The sequence below is a fragment of the Chinchilla lanigera genome, unplaced genomic scaffold (genome assembly GCF_000276665.1).
Source record: "Chinchilla lanigera isolate Chin_1 unplaced genomic scaffold, ChiLan1.0 scaffold00035, whole genome shotgun sequence".
NCBI lineage: Eukaryota > Metazoa > Chordata > Mammalia > Rodentia > Chinchillidae > Chinchilla > Chinchilla lanigera.
The window spans coordinates 210,921-236,867 of record NW_004955436.1 but is presented as its reverse complement, the minus strand read 5'-3'; the positions used below and the strand labels follow the sequence as shown (position 1 = coordinate 236,867).

General features: G+C 37.7%; 1 protein-coding gene across 1 annotated transcript in view; it reads right to left on the bottom strand.

Moving 5' to 3' along the window:
• Rfx6 (regulatory factor X, 6) overlaps nucleotides 1-23,058 on the bottom strand; it is a gene marked incomplete at its 5' end in the record, with an annotated part of 64,890 nt that extends 41,832 nt beyond the window's left edge. The window contains 4 exon segments of the mRNA XM_005389119.2: nucleotides 9,261-9,288; nucleotides 10,361-10,438; nucleotides 21,745-21,806; nucleotides 22,935-23,058. Coding sequence (XP_005389176.2) covers nucleotides 9,261-9,288; nucleotides 10,361-10,438; nucleotides 21,745-21,806; nucleotides 22,935-23,058 — 292 coding nt within the window.
• Between the last annotated feature and the right edge of the window lie 2,889 nt (nucleotides 23,059-25,947).

Genomic DNA, 25,947 nt, shown 5'->3' with positions numbered 1-25,947 from the left:
AAAAACCAAAAAAAAAAAAAAAAAAAAAAAAAAGACAATATAGAGTGCTAAGCCCTGCAAACAACAGAAAAAATTATTTACCACACTCTGCCTATAGAATATTAGTACCCAGAATATATTTTAAAAACTACTAAGAATCAAAATTTTTGAATGAAATAATTATGTGATCTGAACAAGCATTTCACAGAACAAAATTGGACAATGAAAATCAAGAAAGATTTTCAGGCTGATCAGTAATTAAAAACAATTTCAAATGAAAACTACAGGTATTATTTTATACTCACAGGCCAAAAATCAAATGTCATTCAATGCTATGTACTGAAATGTGATGCAAAAAGAATGCTCACCCACAGCTGGGAAGATCATAGTTCATGAACTGCTTGGAAAACAACTTGACCTTAACTACTAAAGTTAAGCCTGGAGCTTGCTAAAAGCAATATTGTTTCTCAAATTAAAAATTTTTATCAACAGTTGAATAAATAAATGCATTATACCGTTTTCAGGCAATAAAACAGTGATGCCTCAGTTCACAAACTTAATTCTTTACACAGTTCTGGTCACACGCTAAATTGGATAAGAACCGAGTCAAATTTCCCCATAAGGCAAACACTGAACCTAACCTTTGAATTTTATTTGGTTCTCTTCCAATTCTGTTTGCAACCAGAATCACAGAAAGAATTAAATTCGTGAGCCGAGGCACCACTGCACTACACAACAATACAAAGAAACTGGGACTCCGCTCGTTAACAGCAAAAAAATCACCAACCCCAACACTGACTAAAAACAGAATATCACAGAAAAATGAGAGGCAAACTGGTGAAATAACGAACAATTCTTGTTTAAGGGGATAGTCACAGTGATAACCTACAGAGAAAACCAGGGGTGGGCAATGCCAACTCCGGAGTCACCAACCTTGGATAGAACGAGAGCGGAAGACGACCGTGTTGGTGCACAAACGCTGCTCACTTTTAAGCCATGAAACAGGCATTGAGTTTTCATCTCATGCTCATTTTAAAAGCTCAGAACTCAGTGTGTGTGTGTGTGTGTGTGTGTGTGTGTGTGTGTGTGTGAAGGGGGTACTAAAAATATTAGTATGTTAGGGAAAAATATTAAGGAGCAAAGTACATATCTATTATTTTGATTTTTTAAAGTATTAAATAACAGTTTACTATAATCAAAGCCAGCATTGTGTTGGAAAACTAAACAAGAAGAAGAAGGATCCAAGGAAAAGTCTTAAATGTTGAATTTCTTTGGATGTTAACAACTGGCATACAAAGACAGTGTAAGTTGCTTGAATAAAATAATAATGTACTGTCCAGATTGTGTATGGAAGAATAGAAAAACTGATTGTCTTCAACAAAAGTAAAGTATGTCCATTAAAATTCTGCTAATATACTTGCCATTACAATTGTACTAAAAGCTGCCATATCGCAGGCCAGCTACAGAGGTCGGGTTTTTTTTCTCAACATGACTTGGGTATACTTAGGTAAACTATTACAAACCTTGCTTCTAAGGGAAAATAAGAGAGAGCCTACAGAAAGAGACAAATATGATTAGATGGAAAGAGGGTCTGATTTAGGAGGAAAGATTAAAGGAGTCAGGCAGCACGGCTCTGCTGAGTGATGACCAAGTAGAGCATGATAACAGTCTACAAATATTTGAAAAGTGTATCCCAAGGAGGGAGGACTTGACATTGATCTTGGGACAGGGTGTTCCCTGGCCACGAATGGGTGAGGTTACAAAGAAAACGCAAGCTATGGGGGCATTTTCCTGGTCTGAATGTTTGAAACCAAGGGATTTATTCTATCACTCACAATAGCAGCTTCATTAGCTCGTTAAAATCAATTTGGGCCATATGGAAAATTCACAGGAAAATAAGAGTCTTTTTTCATTGGGAAAATTTATCAGAATCAGGATGTTTGTTTTATTCCTAGAAATTAAGGAACTCTAAGCCATTCTTTACATTTCTGAAATTTAAACCACTGCATTTTTTAATAAAAAATTTAAGACAATCAAAATTCGTACCATCACAAGACAACTGCTCTTACCATCCCTTTACATGTTGGTTGTTCTGGTTATTTAGTTTTTGTTACTGCCGGCTTTTGTTTGCTTTTATATTTGAACTGTTAAAACTTTAAAACAGGTATACAGAATAAATAAACATCTATATACTTAGCATCCTGATTAAGACATTTCCAAAGTAGAGACAGCCTTCCCACACAAGAAGTAATTAATCTTCAGGATTCACTTAGATCATTCCTATTCAAATGTTTAAAGATGTACCTTGCATGAAAACATCCTCAATGAATATATACTAATACTAAGTACTGTAAGTACTAATACTAAGCTGGCACCATGCAATACGTATCCTATATTTAAAATGCTTTTATGATTCAATATTGGGTTTGTGGGATGACTCTAATTTGATTCTTATATAGCTGCCTGATTTCTAAAGCAGTACAGTTCCATTCTACTTACACGCACTTCTTTTCTGACTCTAAACAATGGGCGTTTAAATGATTACTTTCAACTTCCGAGTGAAAGGTGCAGTGCTTGTCCTCTCACTGGTGAAGGTTTCGTCGGGAGCACATCCATAAAGCACGTGCACCTTCAGCTTCGCCGGATGCTGCCCTTTCCAGGGCTATGACAGTCCCTTTGTTCTAACTTGCAATCAACAACAATGCCTCTTAGACTTTATAATTGTTGCTAATCTGATAATTGTGAAAACTCACTCATGATTTTAATTCGCATTTTCCAGATTAATATTTATACTGAGAATTTATTTTACTCACAAAGATGGTATTACAAACACTCATTGCTAGGCAATTTTGGGCAACAAAGGCAAGGCAGGGGGCATCACAATCCCAGACTTGAAATTATACTATACAGCTACTGTGATAAAAACAGCATGGTACTGGCAAAAAAAGAGACCTGAGGATCAATGGAACATGGTGCAGAAACATCTCCAGACATATTTAGCCACCTTATCTTTGACAATGGTACCAAGCACATTTACTGGGCAAAAAACATAGCCCATTTAATAAATGGTGCTGGAAAAACTGGTTTTGCATATGCTGAAGATTAAAATTGGACCCATATCTTTCACCATGCACTAACCTAAAATCAAAATGGATCAAAGACCTAAATATTAGAACAGAAACACCAAATCTGCTGGAAGACAGAATAGGTAGAATTGAAAGCACGAGTACAGACAAAGATTTGTGCACAAAGCCCACACCTCCCAGCGACCGTCACAACAACCAACACCTGCGGCCCCATCATAGTGACAAGTCTTCGCACAGCAAGAGAGACCACCATCAGAGTGAAGCAACAACCTACAGCGTGGGAAAAAATGTTTTCCGTATGCTGCTCAGACAAAGGACTACCGCTTAGAATATATAAAGAACTAAACACAATCAGAACCCTCAAATTTAAAGACCCAATGCAAAAATGGGTATCTGAGATGAGTACACACTTCTCAGATGAACAAGTACAAATGACAAATAAATATATGAAAAAATGTTCAACTTCACTGGTCACTCAAGTGATGCAAATTTAAACAATACTGAGATACCATCTCATCCCAAAAAGTATGGCTACTATCAAGAAATCAAGAAATCAACCAATAACATGCTGGAGGGGATGTGGGGAAAAGGAACCCTTCTCCATTGTTGGTGGGAGTGTAGACTGGTGCAACCACTGTGAAAATCAGTATGGATAGTCCTCAAAAAACTAAAACTAGAGGTCCCAATGACCCAGTTATCCCTCTTCTGGGTATCTCCTGAAAGAATTAAAAGCATCATATCACAGTGATACAGGCTAGCTCATATTTATAGTGGCACAGTTTGTAACAGCCAAATCTTGGAAACAACCCAAATGCCCATCAACAGGTGAATGGATAAAGCTGTGGTTTTTTTACACAATGGAGTACTACTCTGCCATAAAGAAGGATAAAGCTGAAACATTTCTAGCTAAATGAATGTACCCTGAGATCATACTTACTCTTAAGTGAAATAAATCAGGTACACCTGAGTAAATATTGCATTGTTTCTCTGGTGTGAGAAACTGAAAGTGTAAATAAGGTCCAAAATGTATATTAGGTGTTGTGAAATAGGAAGAAAATGTTCAAATGGGGAGGGGAATGAGGGAGAGGCAAGAGGAAGGGAAAAGTAAAAAGTGAGAAAAGAAGGAAACAAAGATTTTGTAAATGAGGGAGAAATTTCTAACTATATTTCTTTATGTGAGATACACACAAAAGCAGAAATAATGGGAAAAAGAGAATAACCCTTGATTTACCAAGTTTTCCAGAACATTCATTCTACCCTTACAAGCAGGATGCGAGTTTACTTCACCATATCTTCACCAACTTTACACTGATTTCTTAGTATGTATTTGATAATTTCATGATGTAAAAGTTTGCTTTTTTATTTGGCAATCTATTTTTTCATGCATGTATTAGCCTTTTCTTCCTTATTTCAGTGATAAATCTAATTTCTTTTATTATTTATTGTGATCTTCATATATTTTCATATAAATTACAGAATTTCTTCATGTAGTGAAGATATTGTTATATTTACTCAAGAAATTTCCCCAAACTTTTTCTTTGAGCCTTTGACTGAGATACCATCTCATCCCAAAAAGTATGGCTACTATCAAGAAATCAAAAATTGATTTACAAGATATTACATTAGAAATAAAGAATTATTTATTAGATATTACATATTACATTAGAAATAAAGAATTTCCCAATTTCTGCACTTTTCTTTTACTTTTGGAATTTCTTACTTTTTTTTTTTTTTTTTTTTTTGAGATAGGGTCCTACTATGTAGTTTATCCTGGCCTTAAACTGACTATGTAGCCCAGACTGGCCTCAAACTTGCAGCAATCTTCCTGCTTCAGCCTACTGAATGCTAGAATTTCAGGCGTGTGCCACCACAGCCAACCCTTACATTGTTTTCATGCTTCAAAAGTATACTGCCCCAGGCTGAACTGAGGTAGATACATATATTTCCTTTTAACTAGTAATTTTATATTGAATACCTTCCATGACATTTATGTAACATGTAAGGTATAAAAATGTTTCCCCAGTTGTCCATTTTCATGAAACTATGCTCTGAGGAATTTTACTTGTTTATTTGGTGCTTCATCTCCATCAGAAGGGTCCTAAGACAGCTCACTGGAAAATGCTTTCTTCCTTCTTTGGTTATAATGCCTCATCATACACCAAACCCTGTTGAACATTAGGGTCTTCTTTCAGGCACCAACATTTCTGCCGCAGGTCTGTTCTCGCTATGGTTGAGTCAGTATTGCAGTATTGTAACATTTTGACATCTATCAAACAAACATGTTACTTTTTACTGTTCTTGTTTATATTTTTTAGCTGTTACTTTCTGTATATTCTTCTAAATTGTGATGATTCCCAAAAAATTAATTTTTTATTGGTATATTAAATGTCTAACATTCAGAAAAAAAGGCATATTTATGATATTTAGCATACCTAGTGAGGTATATGGTATATCTTTCATTTCAAATTTTCTTTTTATATCTGTATCTGTATTTTTTTCAAACAGGTAGTATACTTCTCTTATTATGACTGCTCTTGAGCATTTCTGCTTTCTTGTTGGCTGTCATCGTTTAAATTTTGTAATTTCTTACATTTCCTGCCTTCCTCAGAGATTGTCCCCACCTATTCTAATGGAAGATTCTGGGAAAATTAAGTCCCACGGAAAGGACCTGAAGATACAGTCTTGAGTCCTGCCCAGGAAGGCGCTTGGCGAGGGTCCCTCCGGGAGTTAGTGCCCTGATACAATGGGTGCCTTGGGGTATTAGGGCAGCTTGCTTTCTGCCTGGAAAACCAGCTTGGGAAGCCCCAGGACTTTCTTCAAGCTTTTGAAACTCCTTTCTCCCCCAGATTTTCACTCACAGCAGATGATCCAAGCCACTACACACAGAAATCCCAAACCACCAAACAGCAGCTACCTCCGTGTCCTGCCACACAACCTGAAAATCTGCTGGCATGCGAATTTATCTTCTCTTCTCCCCAACTTTCATGGAAGAATGTGCCTTCTTTACTGGAAAAAAGCCAAGGAGGCACTCTCTGCACTGGGAAGCTCTTCCCTCTCACCTCCTTGGTGACCTTGTGCGCTCAACTTCCCCTTGTTCACCTCTTCGGTGTCTACTTTGCTGGACCTATTTCACCAACATTACAGGAGTAATCTAATCATTTTTCCAAACTAAAACCCAAATCATCTTCCAACTTATTGCCCTCAGCTTATCTAAATCTCCCACATTTGATGACACTTTCAATCAAACCCAGATCACCGCTGAAGAGCTTTCCTTGAAGTCGTTTTCTCCACTTAATGGAGCCACAAACACTTCCAGTCCCACCTTGACGACTTTAGTATTATCTGACGCTTTCTACCAGGAGCGTTTCCCCCCGGCTCCAGCTCTTTGAACCCTCCCTGGCCCATGTGCTGACCCTCTTCCTTTCTCTTACTTTTCCCAAATCTTTTCCAGTAACCTCTTCCTTATTTATTTTTCCCCTCAGCCTTCATTTCCATTACCATGGCTTTAATTACCCTCAACCTGACTTTCTAAATCCTCTTTTTCTTTTACATATCTGTAGCTGCCCACCTCAAATTTACAGTTTCACAAGTCTATCAAATATGACAAGGCCCATATTGAAACATTCTTTCTACTCGTTCTGCCTGTGTCTCCTCCCAGTTTCCTAATGAAAATCAGTCACTCGTCTCCTTCCCTAGGGCTACTATCCTACTGCAGATCCTCTCTTTCCCAGTCTGCCCATATAACTTCCCAGGAATCTGCTGGCTTCCTTTAAGGCGCTCTTACAAGTGATTTTACATATCATAGCCAGATGGAAATTTTTTTAATAAAGCACAAGTCTGACGACACCTTTCCCCTTCAGTAGTTTTCCTTCTCAGAATTCTTAACTTAAAAATTGTGCATAACACAACCCTATATATTATATAGATGTATGAATTCTCCATCTCATTCTATACTGGAGCTATCTTGAATTTCTTTTATTTATTTATTTGTTCATCTTTATAACATGATGTTACTCTTTTTGTTTAGCTCACACATATAGGTGTGGATGGCATTTGGCAATGTTACAGACATTTCTGTTTGTCACACAGTTAGGGGAGGGGTTACTACAGCAATCTACAGTGTCCAGGTCAGAGATGCCACTATACATCCAACAGTCCCCAGGACATTTCCACGGACAGAATCATCTGGAACAAAATGTCTACCTCACTGAAGCAGAGAAACCCTGACTTGTGCTGTCCTGTCTGTCCAGACCCTTCATTCTCTTCTGCTCTACTCTTCCACACCCCACTTACACTGGGTCTTTACTTAAATATCATTCCCCATGGAAAATGTCCTTAGCGAGGGCTGGGGATTTAGCTCAGCGGCACAGCACCTGCCTGGCAAGCACAAGATCATGAGTTCGATTCCTGGTACTGGAAAAAATAAAAAAGAAAATATCCTTAGCCCCCTAAACTCAGTTTACCCTATGATAACCTTAGTAATTTCTTACGACTACATGTTCAAGATGTTTCCTGCTACACTGCACTACTTCTATAGCCCAGCACTAAATGTATCCATTCACTACTTTGCTGCCCCTCCTCATACCCTTAATACCATGTGTATGTTAGTTAATATCTTGACTGGAGATTTTTTTTAAAATAGAACTTTATTCTGATTTATTTTACTCTTTGTCTAAGCTGTAAAACACAGCAACAGCACCTGTTCTCCTTACCTCATGGTTATTAATGCTCAAATAATGTGAATATACTCTACATATATAAATAGGTCTGCACTGTCTCCTGTCCTAAGCAAACAGTCATGGTTAGTCACTTTAAAAACAAATAATCTTTCTAACTTCAACTTTATTATGCAAGTATTTTATTATCACTTTAAAGATGTATTAAATTCTGAGGTGTTAGGAAATCCTTAAATTGTGTTAAGTTCTATAATCATCATAAAAATGCATTATTATTGCTTTCCATATCTGTAGGAAGCACAGTTTGTGTACCTACCTGGAATATTTTCACTTTAATAACTAAATCTCCTACCACATTTGTAGTATACTCTTCTAAGAGGAGCAAGCAGACTTGGAAGCACTGTCTTTTGTTCTGTGGAGGCTTGCTGTCCCTGGCCCACGCAGGCTGATTGCTCATGAGGGCTTCCACCCACCCCCAGGAGGAGAACACCTGAGCCATCACTTACCATCCCTACTGACCTAACACTCAGCGAACCAGAGTGTATTTCTAAGTCAATATTTTTGCAGTTTCACAATTGTTTATCTAATAGAAAGCTATTATTCCATTGATAAAAGAAGCAATCTGAAGGAGTTTATTTATGTAATTAGCCATTAACTACTAAGAGTACTGGAAAATTGATTATTTCAGGGGCTTGGGAACTTTTATTATTTCTTTAAGATAACATTTTGCATCACTTCATCAAACTAATGGAGTACACTTTACCATTAGAAAATGCAAATATATATTATATATATATTATGTATTTATAAATCAGGTCTAGATTTACCATGCAACGCACTGCCCTGTGCCCTGTGCTCTCTGGAACCTCCTTTAATGACTAGGTAAGTTGAGGATAATGAAAGCCTTATCGTGTGCCTAATTAGCCATATAGTCCTTAATGGTAGTCTAACTCGTTTAGATAAGTCAGTTTGCTGATTTGTTCCTTAAACAGGGCATGAAGAGAAAGCCCAGGGAGAGAGGAAGAAGAGGGAGGAGGGGAGAGAAAGAAAAAAAAAAACGAAATAGTAAACCAAACCATAGTATGACAGAGCACTGGGGCTTCTTGATATCTGTTAATGCTTTGTCCAAAGGTATATCCCAAAAACTAATTTTTCTATATGCGTAACTTAGGCTTTTTGTTTCTACTTCAGTGGAAACGTCTTAAATCAACAGTAGTCTTTTTTTTCTTCATTCTCCTTCAATGTCTGATATTAGGTAAGGATAGCTGAAAACTCATCATTTCTGGATGAGTTTTCTGGAAAACTCGTCATAACTGGAAATTGTTCAGTAGGTCCATGTAAAGATTCATCAGTGGCCTTGAACCTAATTTATCTGTATTTGAAGTCTTCAGTCACTTAACTGAACCCTAAAAAAACAACATTTATGTCTATGTTTGTCAACAGGGCTGATTAACACATATTGTTCAATATATAAGACAAATTATAGGAGATGTAAAATAGAGAAAAAAATAATGCTTACCTCGTTCTTCAGCTTGCTTCCAGAAAACCTTAAAAATTAGTATACTTTCTGTTAGTTCAAAAGAGAAGTCACAGTTATTTCATTCAAGGAAATGAAGACTTAAAAACATAGTAACTTCGTACCATAATTAATTTTTTTAAGAAGCTAAGAAACTTTTTCAGCTTTCTAAAGAAAAAGTGTTACAGGAGAAGGTGAAATGAAAACCACTTAGAGAAAAAGGCAAGAGTTACAGCAAGCAAAGAACACAGGATATTAAACACTTGTATGTTCCAGCCTGCACTTCCATTTTATAGTGGGTAGTGGTTAGTAAGGTGCACCTATGTTCCCTGTAGATTTGGACTTATTTTAGTATTACATTAAAGTTTCTTTTTCCACAAGATAGTTTACTTTTTAAAGTAATTTATTCTTTTAATAACTAAGATTAATTCTTGGTAAATCACACCACTAGGCAATCCTAGATGCAGTTATAATTATCCAGAGTTTCAACATTTTTAAAATAAGGGTATGGATCATTGATTCCATTGGTTTTCATCTTGCTGATTAGTAACTTCCTCCTGATGGTTAAAGACAGCACGGAGCTATGTGTTCTTTATATTTACTTATGTTTTTCCTGTCACAGGGACCCAAACAGGGCAGTAGCCTCATTCACTGAGGGAAGATTACATTCAGAGTATGTGTGTAACTATTATTATAATAAACTCTTCCTCTTGGCAACACACTAGTCAAACATAAATCTTTAAAACTCTGTCTCCTAGAAAAATACATTTCTCTTGCCTCTATTTTACGGAACCCATCCTGAAAATTGCCTCAGCCTTAGGAGCACATACCACTCTAGAGGAAACTTTGTTTCTTCAGTTTCTCCTAGTCATCTCTCTGGTATACTTAGTTCACCATTGATTTCTCATTATTATAAATTATACAATTTACCTGCTACTTCTACTAGGCTGTGCAACTGTAAATGTCAACACAAAGTTGACATTAAGGCTGTACATTAAATAAGACATTTTAATAAGCAAAATGAAAAAGCCATTTCATGCAGTAGATACCATGCGTATTTGAAGAGATGCAGAGAAGTTGGCTTGAATGTGGTGTGACTCTACCTTGTGAGGCCCTTTCCAGAGTAAACGGAGTGGTAATATGCACTGCTTTCTTTGATGCCAATCCCATAGTAATGATACCTAGGGCAAGGACAGGAACCAGCTCTGTGTTAATGAAGGAGTTTTTGAAGGAGAAACAGAGTCAGGTGTAACTAAGGTAAACACAAAGAGAACTGCAGCCCATGGGTGATCTCGCCATGAAGACCCACCACCTCCTTCTTTGCTGATTCTTTCAATCGACCTTCATCCAAAATCAGAACAGAAATGAAATAAGAGAGAACAAGCAGATTCCCAGTGGGCTCCGGGCTCACTGCTCAAAAATGTCATTCTTGGCATCACCCTCTAAATTCAGGGTGATGAGGCAGTGAGGGATCTGAGTCTCAAGACTCCTTTTCTGACCTCAAAAATAAAACAGGAATTGGCCAAGAGCTTCCACCTCTAAACATTTTCAAAATGGGTGTCTACAACCAAACATCTAAACATTTAGAAAGTATAAAGTCAACGAAGTGCTAGGTAAGGTAGTCTCGTCCTCTGATGTTGACAGTTTGCCTCCATCAGAATATGCTCGACAGATGTGAATTCCGAATGCTCAGACTCTGGGTCCCATGGGAGTGTGGTGGTGAGTGAACACCAGCCCTCCCTGACACTCAGCCCTCCACCCTTTGCTCACTGTGAGGGGACTGCACATCCATCCAAGCTGCCCCAAAGCAGTTGTCTGTAGGACATTCCCAGTCTACTGTGCCCACCAGTGGGACAGTGCGGCCTCTGAGGGCCAACTGGGGACCACCCCACAGAGGCCAACAGAACAGGGCTGGGCTGTTTGGGGGTCTACAGGGCCCAGGGCCGTGAGGGCGCTGTGGTCTTTGGTGGCCGCATTCAGGCGGGCCGTGGACTCCTTGTCCCAGGTGGAAGGGCTAGGCACAGGATGCAAAAGCAAGGGTCAGAGACAAAGTCTCACTTGTCAGGTTCCAAAGTCACCTCCGTGGACTCAGAGGTGTTTGAGTTAGAGAAGAATTTTTCTAAATACACACATTATAATAAGAAATATTTTCAGAAAGAGTTGTCGTATTTGAGAAATGACAATGTGGAGTGATCATGGTAAATGAACACGTTTATATTTGTGGCGTACTGAAAGAAGATTCCAAGTTCTTAATTTTTGCAGAAGGATAATAATCTGTAAACTATGTCATAACTGCCTTGTTTTTAAAAAACAGAAAAAAGGTCCCATGTTTATGAAGGAAAAGAACTTCCAAAGTGTATTAAAACAGAGAGAAAAGAGTAAAATATGAAACTTATGGAAATTCTAAATACTGAATTGATTTGTGTCTCTAATTTGAAACTTAAGTTTCAAAGAAGGAAACTTAAGTCATAAAGACCTTACAAAAAAGGGCCATGTTAGCAGAAGACAAGGGACACACTTAAACACTAAGTAGCAGGTTTAAATGATAGTCAGACAAGTATAGCAGTAGGGTTAGAATTAATGAGCATCAGAATTTGCAGTGTCTCATCTTTTGTTAGATTTTAGAACTGAGAAACCAAAGGAAATGCCTACACAGAGGAGATGACCCAAGTGACGCCTGAGAGCAAGAGGCTGCATTACAATGAGAAGATGTTGCAATTTCCTGTTCTTTTGCAAAGCATGCTCTTTTTCTATATATTTTAAAGTTTAAAGAGCTACAGTTTAGCCACTTGTTACAGCAATATATGTTAAACATTGCTTTTAATCTGGTAAATTTCTTTTATTATATATTCTATCTTTTGTTTCTAATTCATTTTCCTGTGTGCAAATAACATCATGGTAAGTGGTTTGCTATGCAAACTGAGAAGAAATGGTGTTACCTTTACAAGAAGTGGATAAAAACTCTAAGTCAAAAGGGTGACCATGAGTTCAATAAACACAGAATGCACCCTGGCTGGCTCCTGTGCCATTTGTCAGCACAGCAGTGGACAAAACAGGCCTGGACGTCAGTCAGGAACCTTCTGCTTTGAAGGCTCACCCGAGCCGAGCCACAGACCCCGTGCTGTGGAGCAGTTACCACAACCACCAGCACAGAGGCAGTTCTTAAAACAACATGACTATCACATCTTTAAAGTTTGTAACACCCTCCAGGGCCCAATAAATATTGACTAGTATGTGTTTTCTTTTTTCTTACTTTTGACTTTTAAAGAAAGAACTTTTCATTACACAATTTATTTGCTCCATAGTTTTATAAAATAACTGTGCTATCTTCCCAGCTCCCCTTTCTGAACATTAGGGCAGAACTCTTTATAAACAGAAGTATTTAATCCTTCTATTTGCATTCAGAGCCAAGATTTTATATTTACCAAAAACAGTCCTTTTAAAGGAGTGCAAGTATTTTATTTGTAGTTCAAATGCAAGTGGCATTGTGAGCCGGGCCGCAGGAAAGGGACCTGGTCGGCTACATTTGACCCCCAGCTGGGAAGCACCACGTTCTTCCTATAGCAATGCCTCCTACTGCTCAGGCTGGGGAATCTGAGCCTGTCCTATCCATGCTGCCTGAGAGGGAACCAAGGAAACAGGAACAAAGAGCCACTGGAGGGGGACAGTCTCCTGCCTTCAACACATTCAGTGCTCACTGTAGCTGGGCAGTGAGAATGTAAAGAAAGAGAAGAGTCTCTGTCCAACAGCAGTGGACAGACTTGTGAAGCAGAGAAACACGGAGAAAGAGCTGCAATCAGAGGTAATATGCTGCTGGAAGAAAGACAGCCTCTTTAATACGTGGTGCCGTAAAAATGCCTTTCCACATGCCAAAGACTAAAACCAGACCCATGTCTATCATCATGCACCAAACTAAAATTGAAATGGATCAAAGATCTAAATAGTAAAACCGAAGCCCTAAATCTGCTGGGAGAAAGAATAAGCAGAACTCTTGAAGACATAGGTGTAGGCAAAGACCATGAACAAAACCCAGATCACACAGGAAACAACACAGAGAATCAATAACTGGGATCTCATCTTATTAAAAAGCTTTTGTATAACAAAGAATTCAACAGAGTGAAAAGACAACCCATAGAGTGGGAAAAAATTGTAGCCTGTTCTTCAGACAAAGGACTTATATCTAGAACATATAAAGAACTGAAAAAAATCAGACCCCCAAATTCAAGGACCCAATACAAAAATGGGCATCTGAGATGAACAGACACTTCTCAGATGAAGAAATATGAATAACAAATAAATGTATGAAAATGTTCAACATTACTTGTCATTAAAGAGATGCAAATTAAAACAACACTAGTATTCCTTCTCACTCCAGAACAAATGGCTATTATCAAGGAATCAACCCATAAAAATGCTGGAGAGTCTGTGGAGAAAAAGGAACCCTTCTCCACTGTTGGTGGGAGTGTAGACTAGTGCAAACACTGTGGAAATCAGTGTGGAGATTCCTCAAAAAAGTAGGATTGGAGGTCCCATTCAACCCAGCTATTCCCCTTCTGGGTATTTTCTCAGAAGAATTAAAAACATCATACCACAGCTATATATGTGCACCCATGTTTACAGCAGCACAATTTGTAATAGCTAAATTTAGGAAACAACCCAAATGCCCATCAACTGAGGAAGGGATAAAAAAAGATGTGTTTTTTCTATACAATGGAGTACTATTCTGCCATAAAGAAGGATAAATCTGAGGAATTTCTAGGTAAATGGATGCAACTTAAGACCATACTCTTTAAGTGAAATAACCCAGACTCACACATGTGAGCACTGTATTGTCTCCCTAGTGAGAAAAACTGAAAGAATAAATAAGGACCAAAATGTACAATAGATATTGTAAAATGGGAAGAAACTGTTCAAAAGGAAAGGGAAACTAGGGTGGGGGAAGGGGGGAGGAAGGAAGGAACAAAGAAAAAACAAAGACAGGATAAAATGGAAACAAAGCCCTGTAAATAAGGAGGGGAAGAGGAGTTGAAGGGATGAGGGAAGGTTGGAAAAAAGGGGAATCCAAATACATCAGGTATGAGTACAAATTCCCTATGATGAATATGATCATTATTTATATATGTATATAATGTACCAATAAACTTAATTTTTAAAAAGAAGAAATAATAAGGTTCCCTAGCTCTTATTTAAAAAAAACAGAGCTAATATGCTGAAATGGAAGCAGTAACAGTAGATGATAATAGAAACAATTTCCATTTATCAAACAACCATTACACACAAAGGATTGTATATATATTTACAGCCTGCAAGTAGACTATTAGTTCACTTTCAAAATAATGGTTCAAAACTTAAGTTATTTATTCAAAAAGATGTTTAAAAAGCCATGAGATTAAAGGCAAAATTCAAACCCACAGCTTCACAAAACTTTTTCAACAGACCATATTGCTTCCTAGTACAAGGAACAGAAAATACACTGTTCACTTCTGTAACTCAAGATTATTCCCGCCTGGAAGCTCTTCAGGAAAGTACAGTTTGAACGTGTTTTACTGGCGCACACACTCTCTTCTAGTTCCTCATGGTCATACACGGTAAGCGTGGGTAACTGACACAAATTGCTAAACCTACACCATTTGTCTGTGTGGCTCATATCTGACATACCATATATAAACAGAGCCTCCCTCTACAGTGTAAGCTCCATACACAAGAAGTCAGTAACATTTGTTGAATAACTGAATGAATAACATAAGATAGTTAAAAATAGCAATATGTGACCAAGGCAACTACAAAAAAATGTTTCATTAAGAGTATATTATCATATCATATACTTATCAGCATAATTTTGAATTTGGTAAGGATCAAAGACTCTCTTTTATCTAATGTGATATAAGGAAATCTCCCCAGTCCTTTAGGCCTACCTCATTTATACCCTGTATAAATTTATCTATCACCGCCAGGATTGCTTGATACCCACAAACAGCTTATGCTTTCCTCCTTGGTGCCACTGTTTTGCTAAACCTTCACTGGCACTGCCCTTCTTCCCGTGTCTGTGTTTCCTCTCTGTACCTTGGGGCCAACTGCAGTGCATGAAGGGTTCCCCCGTCTTCTGCCCCCTGACACTCTCTTGACCACCTTTCTCAGGGAACCGTACCCCTGGGCTGATTAGTGGTGTGTACACAGCTTACTTTCCCTACTGAAGTGTAAGATTTGGAGGAAGAAAACTTTATCTTTCCCTTTACTGTAGTCCCCACTGGAAATTACGGTAAAGAAAATCCCTCAAACATTTACTAGATGAATCAATGTGTTTTTCTAAGAATTTAGAAACTAACAAAACAAAGCTTCTTAAAGCCAGTAATTTTCCATAAATACCACCTGACACTGCATTTCCATGTTACCAGTAAAATATTGGGGTTCAGCAGATGTCATATACATAAATAATGTCTAAAAAGGCATTAAATCAACACATTAGGTTAAAAAGACGATTGCCAAAAGTACAAATCTCAGTATTTTGCAATGACCATTTTAGTGTTTTAGCACGTTTTATACCTACTTTCTTCTCTAGTCAATAAAATAATCTTAGCCCTTAATCTTTCTTTTAGTCCAGCTAGGTACATGTTATCACCAGAGAGATGATTTAGTGTCTTTCAGAACAGAGAAGAAAAGATAATAAATGACCTGCTCTGTCTTCCCAGCCACTAAAGATAAACCTCATAAAACTGGGAAGAGTAAGTTCATGCAGAGTATACATGGGTTTTCATCTCCCTTGCAACATTATATAGCACTATTTTGCTGTTAATTGATTTCCCTAAAATAACTCCTGCTAAGAATTATTTTCCAGGAATATTCTGACATAACAAGAACATATACTAGTGCTTGTTAAATGAAAAGTGAAGTTTGCCTCCGCGTGAGACAACCGTCTGCTTTAATATCCCACTACCTGACACCTGATATAGAAATAAAGATTCCCACACACTTCAAAGTTCTTTCTCACTAGATGATTATTATCCATTTTTATTATAGAAGGTATATGACAAATCTTCAAAAATCCTGAGTATTATTAGCGAAGTTCTTCAGGAAAACGTTTCTCTCAGGAAAACGGCCTTTCTAGTTATCTGACAAAATTGGGCTCATTCATTTCCCTCAACTCTCTCCAGCTCTGTCTCAGATCAAGCGATGGACCTTATTTATAACTTATGAATACATAAGAATAATTCCATTAATTCTTGTGTCCACATGTAAAAGTGAACATGTTATAAAATATTAGAGATTTTAATAGGACAAATACAATTATTACAGTTTTTATACAACAAAAATATTTACATTGTGCTAATACTTTGTTCATTTGCTGATCAATTTATACCTGCACTTATGTTTCTTCTTTCCCAGTTCAGCCCTCATATAGAATTTCTGAAGCATATGTTCCCCTGAGCAAAGAGCCCTGAGGTTAGTTTACACTGCAGAAATGATAACTGATAAGGAAATGATGGGATTAAGCTGGTCAGAATTGCAATAACTTGCTGCGATAAGCGCAGCTGCCATATCAGTTTTATTAACCCACTAAATCACCACTAATAAATAAGGTGACAGTCTTTGTCCACCGTGTCCAAAAACCAAGACTTGGCTGCTCCAAGTCTACAGAAAATTAAAATGTACCCAAATCGAACAGTCTCCTACGTGTAAAATCCATCTGTGGCCTCAACTATGTTCCTTCCGACTTTTTCCCAAGCTGGTGTGAGCGCGGGGAAGACCCAGGCTCTTCGCAGGCCTCTGTGCCCAGCGCCCAGCTTCCCCTGAGGGTCTCCTGAAAGTCTTACTACATAACTGGTATTAACAGTGAAAAGGACTTTTCCCCTATCTGAAAGTTCTTTGCATCTCAAAAAATTTTTAGAACTATGTTTTATTAACCAAATTAATACAAACATGAATTGATTATTCCTGATGTGATATATTTACTATCATAAAATATTCAAGAATCACTCTATGACTGTACTGTACCTATAAAACGTTGTTTCATTTTTATTGAAAACCACAATTTAAGATATTACAGAGAATAAAACCAGGTGTACACTGTTGGCATTGATGGCAATCAAGGGGAAAAAAGGAAGAAACAAGGAACTAATTGTGTGATGTGCACGTATGAACCGCCCACGTGGAATGTGATCATCACGTGCTGCAAATGTGTACCAATAAGAATTAGCAATTGAAAAAAAGAAAGAAACCTGAAAATGAAGTGGGTGTGCTCTGGAGTGAGGCTTCCTGGTTACATCTGTTAACCTCTGGAGGCTTTGCCCACAAACGTTGGCAGCAGTAGTTTCCTATGCAAAACATCAAACTTACACCCAGGGATAAAACCATCCCATCTCGAACTGCATCTAATCTTAACAGGGGATAATGTGTGGACATTAGTGATCACATACAGTGTAATCATCAGTGATTACATACAGTGATTACATACGCAGGGTTTTTAAAATCTTTCATGGATCACTTGTTTTAAATATTTTATCTCTTCCTTTTGATTGAATAAATTTTCAGCTTGTTTTATTTAATTGAACTTTTAAAAAAACTCTCACTGTTAATAAGTGGTGGCTGCTGCAAGATGAGAGTTGTGGGGACAGTCACCATGAGGTGCAGTTATTTCAGAACCAGAGAGACAGGGTTTTGAGCTGAACACAAATTCAGTTGTCTGTAGACTCTACAAACAAGCCCTCTGTTACACAGATCAGTGTTTTCTAAATTTGGGATTTCATACATAGACATGAATTTGGAGAATGACCTTGCTCCACGAGCCCTAAGACACCTGAAGTCAGAAACAGTGAGGCTCCCCAGTCCCTGAATACAGAAAAGCCTTTTAAACTAATCACAATACAAAGTGCCAATCCTGTGTGACAATCCTGATGAAGTGATTTGACATGCTCTATTCTATGAAAAGCTGGCAAAACTTGAAAATTTGTTTTCCTTCCTCACCGGTACAGTTACATAATATTAATATATTTAATATGCCATCTAACAAATTCAGAATAATGGAATAGCAAATTTATGTTTTAAAAGAATTTTTAAAATATTTAGTAATAGTTTCCTTAGCATTGTTAAATTAAATGTTACTACAACAACAAAATAAGTTTTGCAAAATGGGGAGAAATTACGATTTCCTGATTCTCCAAGATATGTTTACTTTATCTATAATTCTCCTTCATTCAGTTGTTTTTATTCTACAGACATAAAAATATTTTTCATAGAATATAAATGTATGATATATTAAACAGCTATTGTATGGTGGCTGTAAATTATAAAATAATTCTTAGATAAAAATTGAAAAGCAAAAAGTAAAATTGCATTGGTGTTGCAAAATGTACCTCTACATAAATATCTCTACATAACATTAACGATTGAGGCTTAATGATGTGTTGCTCGCTTTGTGAAGAATAAGCTAACGTAGTAAAATTTAAGAACATTAGGTCACTAAGAAAACTTAATAAAACCTATACTTCAGGCATCACAAATTTCACCCAACAGTTTTGCTGATATGACTGGTATCAGAAAGAGGCAGCCTTTCTTACTTTTCCTAGATAAACAAGCATAAGTTTTAGAGTCAGATGAACCTTCACATAAATGTCAGCGCTGTGACTGGGTAGTATCTTTTCCGGCCAGGGGCAAGTCAATACTCTTCAAACCTCAGTTTCCTCAGTAATTCCAGTCTTATGTTCTCATTGGAAAGATTGAAGACAATGAGTGTGCATGTGTATACCTGTGCAGCATTCAATAAACTAACTTTTGATTGCATTACCAGCTTTTTTATATATTAAGTAACTAATTTCATTATTAAGGATAGTGAAGTAGAAAACATATTTGTTCTTCCATTCATTCTTATACTTTTCTCATCTAGTTCTCACAACAGTCATAGGAGACATTGTATGTCACTTTACTGATGAAAAGCAGCATCACACAGCTATCTGCAGGAGTAGGAGATTCACACTTGAATTTGCCCCATTTTAAGTCCTATCCTCCTAACCACTAGACTACGATGCCTTTTAATGTACCATCTTCCAAAATAAAGCCTCAGCCTATCTCTTGGAAATAAAGTCAGAAAAATTACCCAGCTGAGAATAATGACATCAAAATGTTACTGTTTACAAGACACATAAATTCTACATCTTGCTCTATCAAAAGACAGTTCAGATAAGGAAATTTATTTTATAAAAATACCAAAAATGTAGTAAGCATTTCATAAAAAGCAAACAGCCTTCCATCAGTAAGGCAGGTAAAACAATTGTTAATGCTTTGACCTTAGTCACACCTACGGCTCTCAAATATCCAAATAAATTGCCAGGAGTCACCAAATGTTGCTCTATCAACCTGAGCACTAAAGCCTGACCAGTGTCACAATGGACAGGGTTAATGATTCATCCCTAATCCTCAAGGCTCCTTTTAGGATTAACTGACTTTCTCTGCAGCCCGCAAGCCCCCTCTTGGATCTTGTGGAGACATGATTTCATTGCATGGCTTTGCCTGTTTCCCCATCTTTCGACTTCAAACACTGCCTGATCTCTCTCTACTTATACAATTCAGTAGGAATCAAATTTAGCAGAAATCATAAAGCTACACTGAGTCAATTTTGAAATAACACTGACTTGTTTTAAAAGAGATCAATTTTATCTGTTTCAATCTGCTTTATATCTCATTCTCAGGCCACAATACTGTTAACATTAGTTGAAATCAGTTAAATAAATATTAACTGATAATCTATTATGTACAGGCAGCAGAAAGGCCATAAAAATGAAGGAGACAAAATCTCTATCCTCAAAATGATTACTATCTGCTTAGGGGATGAGACAATGCCACTCTGAGGTGGGCACCAATAGATGGCTCTGAGGGCACAGGCAGCCAAGAGCAAACCAACAGACCAACAAATATGCAAAAGAAAACATTCACCAGACACTTCTAAATGGTAAGATTTCAGCGTGGGCTTTCTGTGGGTCGGGATGCGGGGCTGAACAGGAATAAATGACAGGCGGGGTGAAGCAAAGTGTACCAGGTAGTAACCCAAGAGACTATGGACTACATGCACACTAGTGAAAAGAAAATGGTGAGACAGGAAAATGGGTCAGAATGGAATCACAGTGGAGGTGAGAAGGCAGAAAAACTTACCCTCAATCGTAGAAATTATGGGCCAGTGAGTTTCTGAGCATGGGAGAAAACTATCAAACATGAACTTTAGAAAGTTGATTTAGGGGGCTGGGGATTTAACTCAGCGGCAAAAGTGCCTGCCTGGCAAGCACAAGGTCGTGAGTTCGGTTCCCGGTACCGGAGAAAAACCAAAAAAAAAAAAAGAAAGTTGATTTAGAAAAATTGTCCCGAATGGGCCAGAACACAGAGTCAGGCCTGCCTATGACCTGGAATAGGAGACAAACTGAAGAGAAACCAAACACAGGACCAGTATGTTGGCAAGGGACTAACAGAAGGCAGCCTCTAAATATGCCTAGATCCGTATGAGCACTGAGCATGCGAAATGCTGTGCAATGCACAGGGCTTCAAACGCTCGCCTGAAGGAGAAAATGTCAAATATCCCCTTCACAACTGTATACTGGTAGACAGTGAGATGGTAATGTTTTAGACACAAAACTTTATTAAATTAACTTCACCTATTCCTTTTTACTTTTTAAGTCTGTGCCTAGCAGACACTTTGAACTGGATATGAGGCTGCACTGTGCTTCTGCTGGTCAGCACTGGGCTGAGCATTAGAGCAGGAGGCGGTGGAGAAACTAGAAAAGCCACCGGGGAAGGACAGCTGGACAGCTGCACTGGTACCGGCAGAGACCAGCGTTTCTGTGTGCATCATCTGAAGAGCGTATTAGCACAGCAGCAGCAGCAGCAGCCACATGGTGGAAAGGAGCAGAGCAGGACGGGAAGACGTGGTAAGTGGCAGAGGGACAGGACTGGTAGCTTCCCTCTCAAGAAATAGCAAAGAGAAGACTAGCAACAAGAAGAAATGCAGAAGATACCAAACAGGAACATGTGACAGCTTATTTTATGTTCGTATTTACATTAAGAGAAGAGCAAAGGTGTCGTTCATGCGGATCATCTGTCTTGGGGGAAAAGGAAGAAATTAAGACAACGTTATCTGAAGCAAAAGCTAGCAGCAGAAGGCGAAGTGTGCGGAGCCCCTTCTGTCTCCCACGCCCTCTGCCCCTGGTGCGGCCCTGCCCTGGTCACGGCATGTCTTCTTATCCACTTTGATGACACTCTTGTCTTCAGAAGCAGCTTCAGGAGTATGAAAACGACTCACTTATGTTAGCAGATACAGTAATATGATGTTTCTTTGTAAATTTTTCTTTCTAAATGTTATTCTGAAATAGCCTTTTTTTAGTTCTTACAGTTAGTAGAAGTCTGCTTTATTATGAAGAAAATACCTGGCTCTGCTCACTGATAAGACAATATTTATTTTATAGCCTCAGGACAAAGAGGGAATCTGCTTTTCATCCACATGTCTTACTTTGAATGGCCCCTTGTTCCAAGTCGTCTCGTTGTTAAGAGAGGGAATTTCTGGCGAATTGTCTAAAAAAAAAAAGACAATTACTAAATTACTTTAGTTTTACTAATGAAAGCCACTCATAACCAATTAATCTGAGAAAGAGTGTTGAACTCCAGGAAACTGCTATGCAGAATCTTATACATGGGGGTAAGAAGCATCAGCAGAGGCAGGGAGGTGTTCTGACTGGCACATTGTCCTCCCTGTGCCAACCAAGCAGATGCTCCCCGCAGTGCTTTTGCTTGAGATCACTACTGAGACAAGGTGTGGAGAATGAAGACTTGGGTTTGTTTACCGTGATCCCATCCATCCTCAGTTTCACCCGTGATCAAATACCCATCTCCAACCCTGAAAGCACACGTTAGAATTTGGATTTCTGTTGATGTGAAATACAGTATTTGAGTTCCAACCTTCCTACAGATCCTCTAGCAAATCCTTGATTCTCAGACAACGAACCATGACAAGGATCTGAGAGAATAAGGCTTCCTGAAAATATGAATATTAGTTCCTGAGACTCAAAATATCAGCATATATACATATAGTAGTGTCAGTCCATAGAGTGTGGGTAGAAAGGAAGGATTTTTTTTTTTTTTTTTTTTTTGGTTTTTTTCCGGTACCGGGAACCGAACTCACGACCTTGCGCTTGCGAGGCAGGCACTTTTGCCGCTGAGCTAAATCCCCAGCCCCAAAAGGAAGGATTCTAAATGAGAGAAATGTAACCAACCCCATCATAAGTCTTCAAATTTGGGGTGTCAGCATACTGGGAGTACAATAGACACTTAGGAAAACTATTTAGGTAACAAAAACTCATAGACTCAGACAATCGAAGTAATATGGAGAACCCCTAACTGCATGATCAGTCATCTCCATTTTTTGCTTCCCCACACAGCCATACCACCCTCTTTAAAGTATCGCTGCTCAAGGGAAACGAGCCTGCTGTAAGCCCACATCAGAGCTCCCAGCGGTCAGGGTTACACTGCTCAATATCAACCTCAAGGAGCAACCAAGCAGCAGTTCCAAACAGCACTTAAGGGCTTTCACTTGTGCCTGCAGAGCAAACACTTCAGCTTTCTTTTCAAAGAACTTGCTCAGATTTGGACCATCTGCTTCACCTGCCTCTAGCCACAAGGTGGTGGCTGATAGGTGTTGCTCACCTTCCCAAAGGTGGCTGCACAGGCTGGCTCCAGTTTCTCCTTCCTGCAGAAATCCAGGTAGTGTGCGTAAAGGATGCACCGTGGTAAGCAGACGCCTTCACACACAATGTAATTCTCTTCGAGCCTAGAGAAAAAGGCCAAAAATAGGTAAAACGTTCTCCTTACTACTTTTTACTTTTCTTTTTCTCAATGACTTAATGGTCATTTTGAAAGCAGACTCTATAAAAAGGAGTTAATAAGTGTACTTCCTTTATTCTGGATATTATTAAAAATCAGACCACAGTGAATATAAGTAACAATAATAATAAATAATATACCTCAAAATAAAAGAGAGGAACTTTACTTCATAAAGAAATAAAAAATTAAGGAGATAGATATGCCAGTTATCTTGAGTTTAGGAGTCAAAATATCACACTGTGCTTCAAAAATGTGTACAAACATTATGTGTAAATCAAAAAATTTTTAAATTTTAAAAACTTTTTTGGGAAGTAAAGAAGGCAGTTACCCGGGTGGCCTTTACCTAAGTTGGTGAGCACTAGAAAGAAGGTGTAGAGGTCAGAGACAGAGAACTGAAAGATTTAAGCACTGGCAGACACACTCGAGCCGAAGACATTAAACAAGCATACTGCCACTTTTTGAAGAGGTCCACCTCTCAGGAATGACAGGTGACCTCTTGGAACTGAGGGTCTTAGTCCAACAGCTGGAGAGAAAAAAAGCCTCTCAATAAAACCAGTGAGATTAGAAGAAAACTCAGAGCCTCAGGTGAGATTTCAGTATCAACAGACCTTGATTTCAGCCTGGTGAGACCACACACTTAGGGCCAAGGAGCCTGTCCCAGACTCCTGACCCACAGACACTGTGAGATTTGCATGTTGAGGCAAAACAAATCAAGCCACAGGGATTAATGTTAGAAGAGCAAGAAGCCCAGGGAACACCTGCCAGTGCAGTTAAAGCACCAAGGCTGACATAAAACCCTTCCTCTTGGCCCACACTGCAACACTGGATCTCCTATATGCACCCTCACTGCTCATCGTGGTGACACCTTGACATGTAAATATCAGTGATGAAGCTGAAAACAGCAGGCTTCTAAAAGACCATCCTCAGCACCAAAGGGCTGCCAGGCTTCGGGTTGGCGAACGCTCACACACCGTTGCTTCCACCCACAGCTGAACCTGGAGTACTCAGGGAAGGATCCATTCGTTCACCAGACACAAAGGGGAACCGTTTCACTGAAGTCTGAAGCTGATGTGACCTGTGTCTATCCTTACATCACTTCACTGTGATTAATACAGTGATGATCTAAAATACCCAGTATACCTGAAACATAACTCTGCAGAGATGTCTCCAAACATGTTTCAACTCTATATTGTACATAAATTTTATACACTGTGAAATTTTATATGAATACATTTAATTTGCAATTAATAGAAATTTATATATAAATGTCATAAATATGTGTGCTGTAAGTACCTAAGTAGAAATGCAGAAATAAAAAACTTCAAGATTCTATTCCTAGTTTATCTCACTATTTAGTAAGGCTTTTTAGAATAAAAAGTTACTTATATTAATTTTATGAATAGTAAAATCATCATTATTTATAATTTAAGAACAATACAATCTAGAATATGCTTTCCAATTAAAATTAGGAGTGGAATCCCTCAAGACTTCTGATTTAACATATTCCCAATGCATGCAAGATAAAAGCTAAGCAGTGTGTTTCCTGAGAAGGTAACAAATCAGCCACCCATATTTCTATGAAGAAGAAAAAAGACTAAAATTATTAAGACCTAGGGTTTCAAAACAAATTTGCATATATAAAATTGAAATACCCAATTGTAGTAAAAACTGGAGCTAATGAGACAATCTTTTCACTTTGATTTTCAGTTCTAACTTTTAACACTCCTTATTTAATCTACAACCTTGAAGAAAAATTCACAAAATAAAAGTAATTCAGGTCTTTAAAAATTCATAATCCTCATTTTTAGGAGGGTGGAAAATTTAAACAAAAATTACAGTATTTTATATTTTCAAAAATATGAAAATTTCTGAGAAATATTTAGCTATTTAAAATTATATTTTCATGATATATATAATTCCTTTTTTCACCTATTTTGATATTGTTGTAGACATTTTTGTCTTCAAAATATTGAGTAATTGTAGATATAAATACAATATCAATTTGGGAATAAACAAGGCTGTTTCCATTCACTTAATTTGAACTGAAAATAAAAAAAAATCCTATAAAATATCTCCAGAATTCATATGAAATCAAAACATTTTCCCCTATTATCCTAATAATATGTTTAGTAATATTCCTGATAATTAGCTCAATTACTGTATTTACAGATTTAGTGTATTCTTAATTAGTAATGATGACATCAAATTTAATAAAGTTTAAAGGAATATTTAAAGGAATATTGGTTTATATTTTAAATATTTGAAAGAAGTCATGCATGTAATTACAAAAATTCAGTATATACAAATTATACTTTAATGCTTAAATAAATAAAAATAAATTTTATTAGTATTTTAATGTATTTTTCTATTGCATTTTTCCAAGATTTATATTATATTTCATATATACATGGGCAATACAAAAAGCATTAAACATATGGCCCTTTTAGCTTTTACTATTTGGAATTTGGGAGGAAATTTATATTCCTATTTCTTCATACTGTGCAGAGGAGTTTTACACTGTTTTTACCTTATATTTAATTTCCTTTTAGATAAATATTATAAAATGTTCTTTATAGGAAGAAAGCTTATTCCTGGTTTAAAAGACTTTCCACGAAGTCCAATCCGTGATATTTCACTATAATAAATCACACATGACAGGTGCTACAGAAAGCAGTTGAACATTTGTTTAAACTAGTAGTGATAACTATGAAAAGTTCGCTACTTCAGACACAAATTCGTCTAAGCGGACGAACGACGCCCGACTCTCCCCGCTCGGAGCGGGACCGCGCTTCGACGCCGCGCCGGGGCGGGCGGGAGGAGGACCCGGCCCCCCGGG